Below are 17,239 nucleotides of genomic sequence, written 5' to 3'. Positions count from 1 at the left end.
GACGTTTCCGGCCTCAGAACGAATACGCCAAAAATCCGTCGTTGCACCCACGATCCAATATCGTTGTTCGCTGCCTTCTGCTACTCTTTCCTGCCGGCTGGGTGCACAGCTCGCCGGGAGAGCAGGCCTCCCGAACCCCGAACTTCGAGATCCTGCCCGGGAGACGGTTGATAAGGTTTTTGGGGAGCGTTTTTACACAATTGCTCGCTTCATCATGTCCCTTCCTCGTCGGCTTCTTCATCACCATGGTCAACAACGGTAATCCTGCAGCTCAGCCTGCCGCTCAAGCTCGGCAGCAGCAGGCTGCTCAACTTTAAGCACAGCAGCAGATCAAACAATGGGCGACTGCTGCTGCCCAGATGCAAGCACAGGCGCTCGCAGCTGCCCAGGAGGTTGCCAGGTCGGCTGCTGCAGCCGGCGTGAAGATCGACGCCGCTGGACTCGTCACCGACTTCAACAAATTCATCAACAAGGAAACAACTCAGGAGAAGGGCACCTTACCGTACGTAATGTGCTTTTTCTTGTTGATTTTATTCAGTAGTTATATTATGCATGCCGTGAAATTAGACGAGTTTTATCGCTTTGCGTTGCTGTTTAGTTTGTCTAGTTTGCATGACATAATATGCTACATGTTTTTAGCCATGATTTTCTGGATTAAATATTCATCGAAAATACCTAATTTTTCAACATCATCTTGGTTAAGTATTAAGAGAAAAAAAACAGTTTCATCTTGGTTAAGTATTAAGCGATATTTTTCTATAAGAAAAGTTCATCCTTAACACTCAATCTTTGGCACTTGGTATGACTTAAACCCTAAAATGGACCCTCAACTTTCTGAAAATCTGAAACCGTTTGTCCCAAACAGACAAACCATAGCACCTTTTTGGATAGTGGTTTTGCATTCAGAGTTCCAATAAATATAAAATAAAGCATGAGAATCTGCAAAAAAAAATCACACAAAAATGATTATTTGGTGTCCTGTTCACACAAAGTACATAAATAAAAGATTTTTCCCTTGTTTTAGAACACTCTTTTTATTCTGAACACTATGATACAGTAGCATCTACGCTGAAAGTCATTTGGATTGCAAATATTCCTCAGTAAAAGTTGGTCATTATGTCTTGACTCCAAATTAATATTATTTCGGAAAAATGTTGAAGCATTAAAACGTAATTTGTGAATGACTAATCATCGGTGGTGTTGACTGTTGAGTATAGAAAATAGAGTTTATAGTAAGTAGATTTTGTCCATGTAGATTCAATAAGCCCATCTGAAAACCAATAAACACGCATCTACATAATAGATTCATGTTCCATGTTTCTGACGACTTTATTGCATCATTCCAGAAAGGAAATCTACTCTCCTTTTTTATACAATGAACAAATATAATAATTTGATAACATCATGCATAAAAGGTGAAAAGTGGAAACACTCTTCTTTCAGTTCCACTTGTGTCCATATCCTATGGAAGTGCATAATTTGCATGCATGTCTTCATCTCACTCTTTTCTTAACTGATAGGCTAAACTAAAGAACTTGCAATTTAGTGCAACAGCAATACGATCGAGATCTCAACAAATATTCATACAGAATGATATATTCACAAATGTTTATTCCTGAATATTCACATATTGGACAGAGATAATGCTAGACCTGGTAATATGCTCACAAGTCACAAATAAGTGTGATATTACATACAACATCTCGGAATTTCGAAGTTACTCCAGCTGTCAATTTTAATGTCCCTCAGGCAAAAAGCTGCCAACAAAAAAAAATTGACACTCTCCCCCTTTGATGGTACAAAATTATATCTTTCCATAGCAGAAACATTTTCACATCAACTTGAAGCATACTTGGCCGCAAACTCAGCAATATTCTTGTCTGAGCTCCCTCCTTCCTGCATTGCCTCTTTAGCCTTCTTCATCCACCTAGCAGCATTCTTCCTGTACTCCTCCTTCCTTTCCCCATCTAATACTTCTCTTATGCACCTCTCTACCTCTTCCTTTCTAACCACTCCTTCATTATCACGGTGGACTCGCACACCGATTCCCCATGCACTTTCAACGTATTTTGCTGTAGTTGGTTGATCTGTCCACTGAGGCATAGCCAACAGTGGAACGCCAGTAACAATTGCTTCTGTTGTTGAGTTCCATCCACAGTGAGTTAAGAAACAACCTGTTGATGAAACCAGAAGCGAGATATCTATCATCTCTACTTATATCTTAGTTATTCAGAAAGGCTCACTCAATATGTTCACTACAAAATATGCAGGATATACACCTCTTTTACAGTTTGTATGTCAGAAAGAAATGGATTTAAGACATACGCTGCTACAGCTTTGACTACATCACTATAAGCTGCCCATTACTTCACTGGGTGCAGAATATATATCTTTTGAAATTAAGGAGACAGAGCTCCAGTGTTTACCTATGCTGTAGTACCAAATATTAGGAGCCAGGGCAGTATGGCATTGTGCGTAGGATCCAGTTAACATTTCATTACAAACCATTTCTCCAAGGTCAGCAGTATATTAAGTTAAGAGAACACAAGTGGGAGTGGATGTACAACCCCACCACCCGGGTTCAAGTCCCTACGGATGCAAATTTAGGTTCCTACCTATACTGACGGGGTTTCCCCTACAGTTTTCTTTGTACATAAGAGGTGAAGACAGTCTAAGGAAGGCATGAGAAAATTCGTGATTATACATGTCCCCCTGCAGGCTTCTCGAGTTCTACTAGTAAAAACAAGTAAGACAGGTTCTACCCAGACTACATGGCTTCTACGATTTTCGGCAATCATAGCTCATATTTGTAATCACATAAGTGCATCTGGAAGTTTCCAATCATTTATTCATATTGTAAATGTTACCTTGTCAAAACCTTCCCTCAAGAAAATAATTGGCATTGTCTTATAGCTCGAAACTGAAAAAATCCATAATGGCCTTGAGATGCAGTGCTCTCCAGAAGACATATTTTTTATGTTCCAAGAACATTATTAAAGTTATGCTTGTAAATATGGAAATATTAGGTGCAATTCTAAATGGACACATGTTTCAAGCTCTGCAAGACAACCAATTTGGAGCACCACTGTTTCCTAATTCCTATACTAGCCTTTCTTTGCCTTTTTCCATTTTTGTTTTCTGTACATGCTTCAAATGAAAATATTACTTCGTGAAAACTTTCAGATTCATGGTGTCTCCCCACAAGCGCATGAGCAAATTGTTTGGAACCTGAAAATACACTTTCGAAGTTCTGGAAAAAAAAAGGGATTACCAGGGCTTGGAGGCCACAGGTCCATTCTTGATAAATGACAACTACATAAACACAATTTTTTAAATTTGATACTTTTTAAGGACCATTAGTGAACATATTAATATGATGCAGCATCACCACCATGAGTGCTCTCCAGTTTGAGGCCTGCTTCGCAGACTGCAGCGAAGCATGACATGAAGAAGAATTCCTGGGCCTATGCACTGGGACAAAATATAAGTAAAAGACCCACCAACGTCCAGCTTGACCACTCGGCGCTCACCCCAGCAAGCACCAAGCGCCTTGCAATACCGCAGGGTACCTGCCTACTGCGAACATCTCAACTCTCGAAATAAGATAGGTGATGAATTGTTGCATGATATGATTGTATGCTATGTTAGTAAGGGGTATTTGTGAAATTGATGACAAGCAGATTATACTATGTTTTCATACCATGAGGAGTCGTCGAGGTTATCTACCTCAACCATCTTGTGTTCCCCATACAACCACAATGTAACGGTATACTACTATCTTATAAAAAAAGCCTCAAACTATACACACTTGAGCTAAGATTAAATTTGATATTTTTTGTTCACATATTTGTAGGTATCTCTTAGAATTTCGGGACCTTTTCGTGGCAGCCAATGAGTGGCTCAAGTAGCACTATGGCAGGAATCCATGTTAGTAGTTGTATTTGGATCCTAAGAAACTGAATCTATTTCGAACTATGGTAGGAATCCATGTTAGTAGTCTAAAAAGAAGATCTGAATTTAGATGTTTGCCCTGGCAAACTTCAAATCCTAACTCCTCCACTGCCTTTTGCAATTCCTTACATAAACAGCGATAGGTTATATTGCTCCCCTTACTTTGTTCACATTGCGGTGACGACACATTCAGCATAGTGTTCATATCTGGAATTCTGCTAGCTACACGGGCTTCCCTTTTTCATTGTTTTAACCATAGCACAATGAATTGTAAATAAAACTTGTTTAGCAGTTCATACCTGTGGCTTTGTGAGATAAAACCTCAAGCTGGGGGCACCATGAAACTATCAGGCCCATCTCGTTGCATTTGCCACGGAGCTCTTCTGATAACTTATGTTCATCAACGGACCTGACAACCCAAAGGAACCGCTTACCAGAATTGCACAATCCATTGCCTATCTCCTCTAACTGGGCTTGGTCCAGGTCAGCGACAGTTCCATACGAGGCGTAGACAACTGAGCAAGGGGGGTGGCTATCCAGCCATGCCATGCAGGGTGCTGTGCTGTCAAAGAGATCAAACCCATATGTCTTGTTGGATGGCAACCTATCATCGTCCAGGTAGAACGATGGCAGAGTCGGGCCAATGGTCTTGACACGCCATGTGGATGACAAGTAATCTGCCTCCTGCTTAGACAAAGAAGGCATGTGTCACATCTTGTACGGTTTGTTTGAACTCAACATTGACATCTTCTCCAGTAGGGTTCTGATGAAATTTCACTTGAGCAAAACAGCAAACACCTTGGGCTCCAGGTCGTGGAATGAGTTGACAAACACGTCGTCGGCGTCCTCCAGCCCTTCGAACTGCCCCACCACAGCGTCGAGGAACAGCCGGTACGAGTCCGGCGCCGCCACAAACGACGGCACGTCCTCCGGCTCGAGCTCTAAGCTCAGCAACCCCCGCAAAGCGCTCCCGTCCTTGATCGGCAGGCCGACGCGGCCCGACCAGACCTCCCCGTAGATGAGGTCCACGGCGCACGGCTGCGAGAAGAAGGCCGCGGTCCGCACGCCGGCGGCGCGCGCCACGCGCGCCGCCCACGGAAGGTGGGGGTCGTACACGAGCGCGCGCACGGACCGCCCCGCCTCGGCCTCGGACCGGAAGAGGGCCTCCAGGGTTTCGGAGCCCGCCGCGGCCAGGCGGCGGCCGTAGTCCCCGAACCCCGTGCTGCACGCGGCCATGCCGCCGGCGTCGAAGCCGTCGGAGATGGCGGCGACGCGGAAGGGCCCCGCGGGGGGCGGGACGGTGGAGAGGAGGTAGCGGGTGGTGACGAAGGTTGGGCGGAGGCCGTGGTAGGCGAGGCGGCGGCCGAACTGCAGCAGCGGGTTGAGGTGGCCCTGCGCCCCCGGGAAGGCGAGGAGGAGAACATGGGCGCCGCCGCCGGTGCCGCTTCCTTCTTCGGCGGAGGACGGGGAATTCGTCTCCATTATTCTGATTAAATTTTGCTTAGTGGGCTGAACGGAAGTGCAAGGAGAGCAGTTGTTACTTGTACAGTGCAACCTGGAGTAGACGGGCCAGCCGGCAGCCGCCACGCAGCTTCATCGACGGCTTCCTCAGGACATGGACGCCGCGGTCGTTGCTTCCTTTTGCTAATGGACGGAATCCGTCTCCATTTCAATCAATTAAGGTGTGATCTTCTCTGCTTTGTTTAATTCGGAGAGGTGGCGAGCCGAAAGTTCAAGGAAGCAGTTGTACTTGATAAGGCTAACGTGTCCCAGCCTGAGCAACCGAGCCAGCCGCCGTCTGCAGCTTGTCGACGGCATTCTCTGTGGACTGTGCACTGTGGGTGTGGGTGGACAGAATGCTCCAAATCAGTTGACTGCTAAACCGTTGGATTCGGTGTGTGCTTTAAGACTTGGAACGAGCGATGAAGAACGGAGAGTGGGGATGGTATCCAGATAGTAATCGGACAGCTATTTTAAACCTTTTGCTTAAAAATCAGTCAAATAAGCCCATCCTAATAATTAATAAAGCAATTAATAAATGACCAAGAAATACGTTAGCTTCAAAGGTATCGCCAACCCAATGAGCTTAGCTGTTCAAGCTGGCTGAGAATACTTTGAATTAATTTTGAGGTGACTATGTTGCTTAGCAGCTGTGGATTATAAGATTTCGACGCTGTGGATGAACTCAGAATCAACGGCTGTGACAGCTACAGATTCTTCAGATTGCTGTTCGCTCCCTTCGTCCATCTCCCCTGTGATGTCCTCGAGCGACAACCCTTTGGGCTCCGGCAAGGCAAGCGTGAACATAACCCCGACGAGGTTGCAGCCGGCCAGCATGAGCAGCGATCCCTGGACGCTGGTTCGAGAGTACTGGAACCAGAGCACGCCGATGATGGCGCCGCACTTGCCGCCGGCGGCGGAAATGCCGTTGCAGGTGGATCGCAGGCGCGTGGGGAAGATCTCGGTGGGCAGGATGAAGGTGGTGGAGTTGGGCCCGAAGTTGGCGAAGAAGAAGACGAAGGCGTACATGGTGGCGAAGCCTGCGTGCATGTTTGGGTGGGACCAGAACTTGTACGGCCCAGCCAGGCCCAGCATGAAGATGGTCATCATGGCGAAGCCCATGAGCTGGATCTTGATGCGGCCCATGCGGTCGACGAAGAGGACGGTGAGGACGTAGCCCGGGAGTGAGCCGGCGGCGGCGACGATGGCCTGCGTGCGCGCGATGGCGTAGGTCTGCTCGAGCGGGCCCATGCTGTCGGCGTCCCCGAACCAGCCGATGCCGGCGAAGATGTCCTTCATGAAGAGGTTGAGCGAGTAGAAGACGACGTCGAGCACGAACCAGCACACCGTGGTGGCCAGCAGCTGCCGGCCATGGCGCCGCACGAACTCCGCCGAGAAGAGCCCGAACTCATGTCCTCCCCTGGGGGATACGTCTTCCTTGTCGGTGACGGCGTCGATGTCGATGTCGAGGACCTCGGCCATGTCGGACGCCGCCAGCTTGAGGTTCTTGGCCACGAGCGCCGTGTAGCGCGCCGTCTCCGGCATCTTCATCCGCCAGTAGTAGGTGAGCAGCGCCGGGGCCGCGCCCAGCATGAGCACGATCCGCCACACGTAGTCGGCCTGCCCCAGCGGATCGGTCTCGTATGCCGCCGTGTTCTTGAACCTCGCGGAGATCATTAACACGACGGCGCCGGCGGCGAGGTTGCCGAAGCCCTGCATGGCGAAGACGGCGGCGATGAAGGCGCCGCGGGTGCGCTTGTTGGCGTACTCGGCCATGATGGTTGCCGACAGCGGGTAGTCGCCGCCGACGCCGAAGCCGAGCCAGAAGCGGAAGAAGCAGAGCGTGGCGAGCACGCATTCCGGGTCCCGGTGGAAGGAGAGCCCCGAGGCCAGGGAGCAGAGCACCATGAGCTTCAATGTCACCCCGTAGATCCGCTTCCGGCCCATCCGGTCGCCGAGCCAGCCGAAGAAGAGCTGGCCCAACAGCGTGCCGCAGAGGGCCACGCCGCTCACGGCGCCGGCGAAGGAGCCCGGGAGCTTGTTCCCTCGGCCCTGGTAGTAGATGTGGCCCAGGAGGTCGGCCACGAGGCAGATGGAGAAGAGGTCGTAGGCGTCCGTGAAGAAGCCCATGCCGGCGATCACGATGGTGGTGAAGTGGTACAGCTGCGTCCGGGCCGCGTCCAGCGCGTCCAGGACCTTGAGCTGCTTCCGGGCCCGCCGCCCGGTCTCGCATTTCGCCGACGTCACGGCGTCCAGCACGCGGTACAGCATGGAGCTCCCGACGCCGTTGAGGTGGAAGAAGAGCGAGCTGCTGCAGCACGCGTGCCGCCTCGCCGGCCACGTCGTGGACGATGCAGCTGCCAACATTATTGTGTTGCTTGATTTTTCGTACCGGGCCCCCAATTAATCAAGTTCTCATCTGCCCAAAACCAGAGCTTCACGGTTCATATATATAGCTGTTCTTATGACAAGACTGTGATTAAACTGTCGCGATGATGAATGGGATTGCCAGCTGCACGCACAAGATCGACCGAGCCCATGTTGCTTTAGTTTCTCCGAATAACTCATCCGGGTGGCGAGTTTGCTGACGCAGTGGATGAGCAAATTGCTGACATCGCTAGCTGTGCTCTGTTTCAAGAAAAGGTGGACGGTAACAACAAAGGTCAGCTGGTCGGACCTAGTCGTCTACGACCACGTACGTCATTCCAGGCTCCAAGCCTAATTAATGTACTCAGTATTAAAATTCACAAAGTTACCTGATTTATGTTGAAAGTTGTCGGACTAATCTCTTCAAAGTAGTGGAAAGCTCAAATTACTGGAATCTCAACTTGTTTAAACTTGTATTTCATGAAGTGGAAATTTGTATTTGTGAATGTGTGGCAATCTTTTTTTTTTAGACTCTGAGAAGGCATGCAAGATGGGGCACATGCCCCGACAACAATGCTGGCTTGCTGGCTTGTTTGAATTTTTCTCTATTGACCGGCAGCCAGGTGGGCACCCGCCAGTCTGTTCTTCTAGCCAGCTCTATTTATTTATTTTCAAAGTTGGTCCAAAATCTAACCAATATAATTATTTTGACTAGCCAAATTTTAGGTAGGGCAAGTTTGGGCTCAAACCAGTCCAAACATACCCTGAATCTCCACATGAGGTGTGTAACTCAGTTCTTTCTCACTTGAAAATCTCAAGAAAAAAGGTCCAGAGTGCTCCAAGGTTAGCCCCGGGGAGTAACAAGGAGCTAGGACTTAGAAGATCCAAAGTTCGTTTCGGCATGGAGCTTCTAGTGTCGAGAAGGTCCAAGGGGTCTAACCAATTGGCGGACACAAGATTTAGTGAAGACCAAGGCCGATGTACTCTATAGAAATTTTTTGACGAAGATAGAAGTTGAAATGAAAAAAGAAGCCCCATCCTTAAAATCTTTCAAAATTTAGCAAAGGAAAATCTTAATGCCCCCCGGGCGCCCAGGGTGCCGCCCCTAATCGAACCTCGCTCCTGCTCAACTAATTTCTTTTGTTGGAAACCATCAAACTTGACTCAAGTGGTCCTGCTACGGTTAGACCAACTGATCAATCCTTCACTCCACCTCCTAATGTAGGAGCAAGTCTGCGGTCCACACGATGACCAAACCTATTATAAAACCATCGACGTGTCAATTGTCGAGTGTGTGACAACCCTCACCAATAGGGCTCGTGTATGTTCCATACTAACCACTACAACCTCTACCATCGACGCCCCCCTAAAACAGTGTTTTTGTAGTACAACAAAAATGTGAAAACATGGATGATCAATACATAGAAAAAATATTTTGTACATATATGCATATTGTTTAATCTGGTGCCATGTGCAGAAAATTTGGTTACTTGCATGTTTTACATCCAAGGCCACATGGTACATCCTTAATTGGTATTATACAGTAAACATAGGTGTTCGAACAATAGAAAATAAGCCTCTTTGCTCCACATCGTCTCCTCTTTCTCCAGTGACCTCTTCAAGGGACCTCTTCTTGGTTTCTGGTAGGAGGAATGTGAACACCATACCAAGTATGTTACACCCAACTAGCACGAACAATGTAGTTGGGAGAGACCTTTTGGCATATAGAAACCATAGCACACCAATGATAGCACCACACTTTCCACCAGCTCCAGAGATGCCGTGGCATGTCGACCGCAAACGTGCCGGGAAGATCTCTGCCGGAATGATGAAGCTGGTCGAATTGGGGCCGAAATTTATGAAGAACATTATCGCCGAGTACATGACGACAAAGTAAATATGGCCATAGCGAGAATTCCATATTCCATTGCATAGCACCTGTGGAATAGCAAGGACGAGCATGAAGACACTCATCATGGTGAATCCTAGCAGCTGCATCTTGATTCGACCCATCTTGTCCATGAGCTTGATAGCGAAGAAGAAGCCTGGCAGCGTACCGACAATGGCGATAAGAGCCTCCCTCTGTGCTATCTTGTATGTTTGCTCTAGGGGGCTCATCGTGCTCCCGTTGCCGATCCAGTCAATGTCCCTGAAGATGTCCTTCATGAACAGGTTGAGCTGGTAGAATGACACATCGAGCATGAACCAACAGACGGTGGTGCTCAGGAGGTGGAGGCCATGGCGACGGAGGAACTCCATGGTGAAGAACCCAAACTCGTACTCTCTGGTCAGCACATCGGCTAGCTCTTCATGCTCGTCAGCGATGTCGATGTTAAGGACCAGGGTCATGTCTGACGCAGCCTGCTTGATATTCTTGGCGATGAGCGCCGTGAAGCGTGCCGTCTCGGGCATCTTCATGCGCCAGTAGTAGGTCAGGACCGCAGGGACAGAGCCCAACATGAGAATGATGCGCCACACGTAGTCCGCATGCCAGTGTGGGTCATCGTCATAACCATGTGCATGCTTGAACGCCCGTGAGACGATTATGGCGACTATGCCAGCAGCAAGATTTCCTAAACCCTACATGCAAGGATTCAAATGGGATCCTGTTTAATTGACTTGCTAGTTCAAAAGGTTTGCTCAAAATTTGACTTGAAGATTTAAGGTTAGTTCAGAAGCAGGACCCATAAGCAGGATCTCGATGGTTTGCATTCCTACCTGCATGGCGAAGACGGCAGCGATGAAGGCACCACGAGTCTTCTTGTTAGCATACTCCGCCATGATGGTTGCCGAGAGTGGGTAGTCGCCACCGATGCCGATCCCGAGCCAGAAACGGAAGAGGCAAAGTGTGGCAATTACGCTTTGAGGCGAACGGTGGAAGGAGAGGCCAGAGGCGAGGGAGCAGACGACCATGAGCTTCAGGGTGACGCCGTAGATGTGCCGCCGACCCACCTTGTCGCCAAGCCAGCCAAAGAGGAGCTGCCCTAGCACGGTGCCACAGAGAGCGACGCCGTTAACAAGGGCCGAGACGCTGACGGGCAGGACGCCGTCGTGGTAGTAGATGCGGCCGAGGAGGTCGGTGACAAGGGAAATGGAGAAGAGGTCGTAGGCGTCGGTGAAGAACCCCATGCCGGCGATCATGATGGCGGTGAAGTGGTAGAGCTGGGTTGTGGCCACGTCCAGGGCATGGAGCACCTTGAGCTGCTTCCGGGCCATCAGCGTCCGTGTCGGCCGCCTATGCCATATCGGCATTTTGGACGAACTGGTGATGAACTTGGGAGTAGGCTGCTTGTTGTTACTGCTACACGTACATGTGGCCGGTCTGAGATGCACACATTTTATACATGATGCAAAGTGAATATAAAAAGTAAGCTGAATTACCCTATGCCATTGATCTTGTGAAGGAAACTTCGAGGAATAAGCATGGTACGAGGTGATGTTGTCCTCCATCTTGATATACCCGACCATGGATTGATGCTGAAACCGTACTACATGGGTTCTGACTTCATTTGTTTTACATGAGGAATATCCGGTGGAACATACATGATGTGGAGATGGACTTTGAAGGGTACCTTCTTCGAAACAAACAATTCCTCCGTTTATCTTGTACATTCTCGAAGCTGAATGATTGAACACAAGCTGCATAAAAGAAAAAAAGAAGGACGGACTGTCACAACCAACTAAGATCTTTATAGCAGTAAAGATAATAAACAATGCAAGTACAGTTAATAATCATGCAAGTACAGTTTAATCAGAATGACTAGGAAAGGAACCAAATACTCGACCTGCAATTGTAACTTATCTGCCTAGGCTTCAAATAACACATTAGATAATTCACTTAGGTTTCTATAACTTTTATTGCTGTTGGTTAAATTGAAATGAAGAAACTAAAGAAGCTATAACTGTTCTGATATGAAATTGGCATAATTTAAATGACTTCCTCAAAAAAGAATCTCAAGTGAAAAAACTTCAATTACAATGCAGTGGATCCAAATGTAATATAAACAGGGAGGGAGTATTACACTTGAACAAAATATAAACAGGGAGGAAATTATGGACTTGTATACAGCTGTCAACAGTAAAAGAAGTATAATTAAGTAAACTGTGCTGTTAAGAACACTAAAGGCTTGTGGGGAAAGCGATGCAATCCTGCCAAGAAATTAAATAAAACGGCAAAACAGGAACAACTTTTATGAAGGTAAAGATCGGCTGACCTTTACTTATCCTCGAGGGAATCCTGGAAGCTCAGATAGACGGTGACCAAAGGATGCAGGAAGCCAATATGTAGGCGTAGGAGCAAAAGATTAAGCATTAGTCACTGGAATAGATAAGGATGGTGGGAAAGCTGTGAAACAAACAGGAACACGTACCGACCAACGTCCTTGACGGGCGCGCAACCGGTGGAATAGATAAGGATGGTGGGAGTCGACGGCGAGAACCAGCTTTGAAAGGCGTCGGCGTGCGGGGGCGTGTCCTGAGAGGCTGAGAAGAAGCCGTGGCCTATGGCCTAGGAGCGAGGTCAAAACCACCTTTACCGGCAGAGCCAACCCCATCGAGGCATCGACGGTGCCGCCCAGGCAAGCAAGCCCAGCCAGTCTAGATCGACGACGTGCTTGTTCGGAATCGATGCTACCAAGGGTTGTTTCACTTTCATCCCTGTGTATATGATGCTGCGGGCGCCTCCCTACGCAGCGGCGTTCGATTGAAGCTCTCATCAACAGTTCAGCACGGCCACGACGGTCGTCCCCATCCTCACAAGCCTCTCCACGTATGTATTTACTCAGTTTCAACCGTGTACAAATGGAACACCACCTGGTTCTAAATCCTCCGATTTTATTGAACACCAACATCCTAAAACTGTATGTCTTACTCAGTTACTCATGTGGTTTCCCTTCCCCAGTCCCACAAAGGCAGTTTTTTTTTCTCCTTCACCGGAGCATTCTATTTGTTCGACAGTATGCCTGGCTGGTAACTCCGGTTCATACTAAATTGTTTTGGCTTTTGCAGATGATGGTTCAACTTCCAAGCCAGCCCATGAGGCCGTTTAGAGTCACTAGAGGTAATTTCAACTATCTGAATCAGTGTCCTGCTGATTTCACGCTTCCAAATTTATTAGTTTCCTTAAGCAAATGCTCCTGGTGAATTGGTGGTCATGCATGCACTCAGAATGATACCTTGGTGTGAGGCATCCAATCAATCCATATGATCATACTCTCACAATGATTTCTCTTTGTTGCATCAATGTGTTCCTTTTCATTCTTTCTCTATTGAACATAGACTGAACGATTTAAGTTCAGCTTACATCCACCCAAAGGCCTGATAATTTGTATGCTCATGTAGGTTTATCGAACATTCGAAACACCTAAAAGGATATGATGTATGTGATGATTGGTTGGGATATTTATAAGATACCCGCTTGGAAATTTGATTGGATACACAGCTACGAGGTAACTGATTTGGTGTGTCTCATCTCCACTCTCCAGTATATGTCTACAATTTGTTGACACTGAAAAGTGGGGTCTGGGTTACTGTCTTTTTCCTGTCCAAATCATACTCTACAGTTTTCAGTAGTGAGTGATGGTCAATGAAATGGCACTTGGTATTCTTTGAATTGAACACAAGTCACATAACAAGAAATTGCTTTAATCCTTGGACTTATATCTTCTCCAACACCGGCACAATACCCGTGTGTTGTTGCTACGGACTTAAAAATATACATGTTTAAACAGAATCGTGTACTATATGATATCTTAGATCATATAGTTCATATTCGTCCCATCTCAATTATTTGTGCCAAATTAATAAGTGACGCCGAAAGTGACAGGCCGCCACCCGGTGGAGCCAGCAGTGGCAGTTGGGATTCGGGCGTGATTGGATCGGGTGAACCAACGATCCGGAGCTGGGTCCAACACTGGGTCGCTCGTGCATGGATCATATAAGATTTTTTTCCCCGTAAAGAAATTCATGTCAGTTCCTGTGTAGCATGCTGCAGTTGACTTTGACTTTTATCCCCTGTTACCTTTTCATCTATTTTGCTTGCTTCCACGCGAAATGAATTCACAACTCAGGTTGAAAAATGAAAATATTTTTGAAGTTCCAATAGTTTATGCTCCTCCGTCTGCAAATAAATGTATTTCTAGTTTTTGCCCTAAGTCAAACTTCTCTAACTTTGACCAACTTCGTAGAAAAAAGTAGCAACACATATGACATCAAATTGATATATTATGAAACTACATTTCAAAAAGGATCTAATGATACACATTAGTGTGATAAGTGTTACTACGTTTTCCAATAAAGTCAGTCAAAATTAGAAAAGTTTGACTTAGGACAAAACCTAAAAGTACACTTATTTGTGAACGGATGGAGTATATTGTTATTTAACTACTCAGATTTGTCATCAGTATTTTTTTTTCAACTTTCTTGTAACCATTTAAAATTAAACACTTTCCTAGAAATTTCAGCTGCAATTAATGCACGAGACATCTATCACTAACAATCTGAACATGATTTACCTGTTCAAAAACTCTTAATTCATTCCGGAAATCACAAATTCATAATATTTTAATGAATCAATGTAACAGATATACACACACCCAGGAAAGTCTGAAGAAGACATTTAAAAGGAAAGCAATAGCACATATTCAGAAACAGCGGTTAAATAGGCACGGTGCGTATGTCGTGATGAGGTGCAGCTACTGCAGCTTCATCATCCGGAGGCTGACTTTCTTCCATTTCTCCGGTGATCTCCTCGAGGGATTTCCCGTTCGTCTCTGGCAAGAGGAGAGTGAAGACAAGCCCGACCAGATTGCACCCAACAAGGACAAACAACAAGGTCTTGAACTTCGCCTTTTCCATGAAAGAGAAGGCGAACACACCGAGGATGGCGCCAATCTTCCCGACGGCTCCCGATATGCCATGGCACGTGGACCGGAGCCGTGCTGGGAAGAGCTCTGCTGGGAGGATGAAAGTTGTGGTGTTGGGACCGAAGTTAGCGAAGAAGAAGATCAAGGCATACATGATGGCAAAGCCTTTTTTGTTCTTGTGCTCCCGCCAACTATCGTAAGGGATGGCGAGGCCGAGTGTCAAGGCGGCCATCATGGCGAACCCGAGCAGCTGGATCTTGACACGGCCGATGCGGTCAACGAGCACGACGGCGAAGAAGTACCCTGGCAGCGAGCCGGCGAGCGCGATGAGGGTGTGCAGTCCGGTGATGTTGATCATCCGCCTGAGTGGGTTATTGTCTGCTTCAGCTATATCGGGAACCAGATCGACTATGGTGAAGATGTCCTTCATGAAGATGTTGAGCGAGTAGAAGCTGACGTCTAGGACAAACCAGCACACGGTGGTGCCGAGTAGGTGGAGGCCATGGCGGTGGAGGAACTCAGTGGAGAAGAGGCCGTACTGGTCCTCCTCCCTAGCGGGGAGCTCGTCAACGGCTTCTTCCTCGGGGACGATGTGCATGTTGAGGACGGTGGACATGTCTGCCGCCGCCATCTTGGCATTCTTGGCAACGAGTGCGGTGTAGCGCGCCGTCTCCGGCATCTTCATGCGCCAGTAGTAGGTGAGCAGTGCCGGAATGGCGCCGAACATGAGCACGATGCGCCACACATAGTCGACGTTGTCGGGTGACGAGTTCAAGAAGGCTGCTGAGGCGATCATGCCCACGATCCCAGCAGCAAGGTTACCAAACCCCTGTCCGAGCAAATTAATTAAGGCGGGTCAGCTCAGTTGGTCCATGTAATATTGGATCACAAGCAAATTAATAATCCGGCTTGCTTAATGAGTTTAGTTACCTGCATGGCGAAGACGGCAGCGATGAAGGTGCCGCGGGTGCGTTTGTTGGCGTACTCAGACATGATGGTTGCTGACAGGGGGTAGTCACCGCCGATGCTGAAGCCGAGCCAGAAGCGGAAGAAGCAGAGCACGGTGACGACGCTGGCGCCGGTGCGCTTGCTGAAGGAGAAACCCGAAGCGAGGGAGCAGAAGACCATGATGATGAGCGTGACGCCGTAGATGCGCTTCCGCCCCATTTTGTCGCCCAGCCAGCCGAAGAGGAGCTGCCCCGGGACGGTGCCGCACAGCGCGATGCTGCTGATGGCAGCAGAGACGCTGAGGTACTTGTCATGCCGGCCGGCATAGTACTTGTAGCCGATGAGGTCGGCGACGAGGGAGATGGTGAATAGGTCGTAGGCGTCAGTGAAGAAGCCCATTCCGGCGATCACGATCGCCGTGAAGTGGTACAGCTGCGTCCTCGCCACGTCCAGAGCCTGCAGCACCCGCAGCTGAGCCATTGTGTTGCCGTTGGTTGCTGTTCCACATTCATCTCCTCCTCCGGGACCCCGGGTAAATATACACTATCTAGCTAGCCCCAAACTAATGCTACGCTGCTTTCATGCAGTTAAGGTTTAATTAACTAAGTGGTATCCTCCTAAGACAGTTCAGGGTTGTCTCCCGAGAGACATATGTTGCAGTACGTCGCTGCCAGATTGTCTAACTTGTTTTGTAAGCACATATACATGGTTGTGCAGACTAGACACTAACATAAGGCCAATTATCTTTATTGCTGTACCCACTTAATTTAGAGGAATTAATTAATGAGTATGGTCATGAAATCCGGTCAGTTATCTTTACAATGCCAATTTGTTTCAAGAAATTGAAGCAACAATATATTTGTTCTATAGTTGGATGGCTAGTTTTACCAGTGATCGATGCCAGAATGTTTATTTTTTTTACAGCATCTTGATGCCAGAATGTTGATGACATTTTGGTGGTTGTTGTGCTTATTCGGTTGTTTGTTATATTTGGTCAGGTAATGAAGAATTGGGCGTCGACGGACCAGACTTTGGTCTTTAAGCGATTGTACTGCTATTGAGTTATCTTGCTGGTAGTTTAAATTGTTGAGCGTGATGCGATGTGTTTGTTGGCAGACATTGAATAGTCAACAATTTCCCAATACATAAGTATTCCTTTTATCTTGAATCCTTGCAGAGCAAAAAGACCATGTACTAGATGTGCACATGCTAACAGACAATATCCATAAATGACTTGTTTTTGTTAATTGATGAGGAGACAATATCCATAAATGACTTGTTTTTGTTAATTGATGAGGATTACGGTATTGATATTCGGGTATAGGATAAACATCAATACCCAGGTGCATTTCATATATGGTGTGATTCGCGATAAAATAAAAATGCTCTTGTACCCTTTCTTTTGAACGTAAAGTGGACGGTCCGGTAAAAATGTCGTAGCAAAAAGACAGCCAAACGGAAAAAGGAAAAAGGTACAGATCGAGCGTAGGCATTCCTGTCAACATTTTCTGAAGTAAAAAAACAAGCTAGTAAACTTGTTGACTGGTTGACCTGGGGTATGTATTGCCTGGAAGGACTTGCTAGATAGGCTCGAGATATCCCGTGAAACC

The 17,239-nt window shown here is 47.3% G+C and overlaps 4 protein-coding genes and 1 long non-coding RNA gene across 10 annotated transcripts; 1 reads left to right on the top strand and 4 right to left on the bottom strand.

The window, feature by feature from the left end:
* Positions 1-1,564: 1,564 nt before the first annotated feature.
* Positions 1,565-5,766, bottom strand: LOC100823123 (UDP-glycosyltransferase 79). Of its 2 annotated transcripts, none has more exons than XM_003580969.4 (3): positions 4,750-5,728; positions 4,251-4,635; positions 1,565-2,174 (listed from the first exon to the last, which is right to left on the bottom strand). In XM_003580969.4, the coding sequence occupies exons 1-3, from the start codon at positions 5,431-5,433 to the stop codon at positions 1,837-1,839; spliced, it is 1,407 nt and encodes a 468-aa protein (XP_003581017.1). In that variant the 5' UTR covers positions 5,434-5,728; the 3' UTR covers positions 1,565-1,836. The 2 variants fall into 2 exon arrangements, with proteins under 2 accessions (XP_003581017.1, XP_010239677.1); XM_010241375.2 differs by lacking the exon at positions 1,565-2,174 and adding an exon at positions 2,181-2,920 and having other exon boundaries at positions 4,750-5,766.
* A 285-nt stretch (positions 5,767-6,051) lies between these two features.
* LOC100821271 (putative inorganic phosphate transporter 1-13) lies at positions 6,052-7,834 on the bottom strand. Its single transcript, XM_003580966.4, has one exon. The coding sequence runs from the start codon at positions 7,816-7,818 to the stop codon at positions 6,109-6,111; it is 1,710 nt and encodes a 569-aa protein (XP_003581014.3). The 5' UTR covers positions 7,819-7,834; the 3' UTR covers positions 6,052-6,108.
* Positions 7,835-9,278: 1,444 nt separating this feature from the next.
* LOC100820972 (putative inorganic phosphate transporter 1-13) lies at positions 9,279-12,169 on the bottom strand. Its single transcript, XM_024455875.1, has 5 exons — positions 12,033-12,169; positions 11,391-11,457; positions 11,200-11,321; positions 10,537-11,119; positions 9,279-10,398 (listed from the first exon to the last, which is right to left on the bottom strand). Exons 3-5 carry the CDS (start codon positions 11,241-11,243, stop codon positions 9,355-9,357), a joined length of 1,671 nt encoding a protein of 556 aa, XP_024311643.1. The 5' UTR covers positions 11,244-11,321; positions 11,391-11,457; positions 12,033-12,169; the 3' UTR covers positions 9,279-9,354.
* LOC104585273 lies at positions 12,149-16,901 on the top strand. 5 transcript variants are annotated; one of them, XR_002961016.1, is made up of 4 exons: positions 12,149-12,586; positions 12,826-12,877; positions 13,159-13,277; positions 16,628-16,901. It is a non-coding gene; the product is annotated as an uncharacterized LOC104585273 (long non-coding RNA). The 5 variants fall into 5 exon arrangements; XR_002961017.1 differs by lacking the exon at positions 16,628-16,901 and adding an exon at positions 13,643-13,920; XR_732872.3 differs by having other exon boundaries at positions 12,152-12,586; positions 13,159-13,265.
* On the bottom strand, positions 14,332-16,161 carry LOC100845257 (putative inorganic phosphate transporter 1-13). The gene is made up of 2 exons (XM_003580962.4): positions 15,612-16,161; positions 14,332-15,510 (listed from the first exon to the last, which is right to left on the bottom strand). Exons 1-2 carry the CDS (start codon positions 16,107-16,109, stop codon positions 14,473-14,475), a joined length of 1,536 nt encoding a protein of 511 aa, XP_003581010.1. The 5' UTR covers positions 16,110-16,161; the 3' UTR covers positions 14,332-14,472.
* Positions 16,902-17,239: the final 338 nt, after the last annotated feature.

The sequence above is a fragment of the Brachypodium distachyon genome, chromosome 5 (assembly GCF_000005505.3).
Source record: "Brachypodium distachyon strain Bd21 chromosome 5, Brachypodium_distachyon_v3.0, whole genome shotgun sequence".
NCBI classification, from domain to species: domain Eukaryota; kingdom Viridiplantae; phylum Streptophyta; class Magnoliopsida; order Poales; family Poaceae; genus Brachypodium; species Brachypodium distachyon.
The sequence above is the reverse complement of the archived record's forward strand: the minus strand, read 5'-3'. Positions and strand labels throughout refer to the sequence as shown.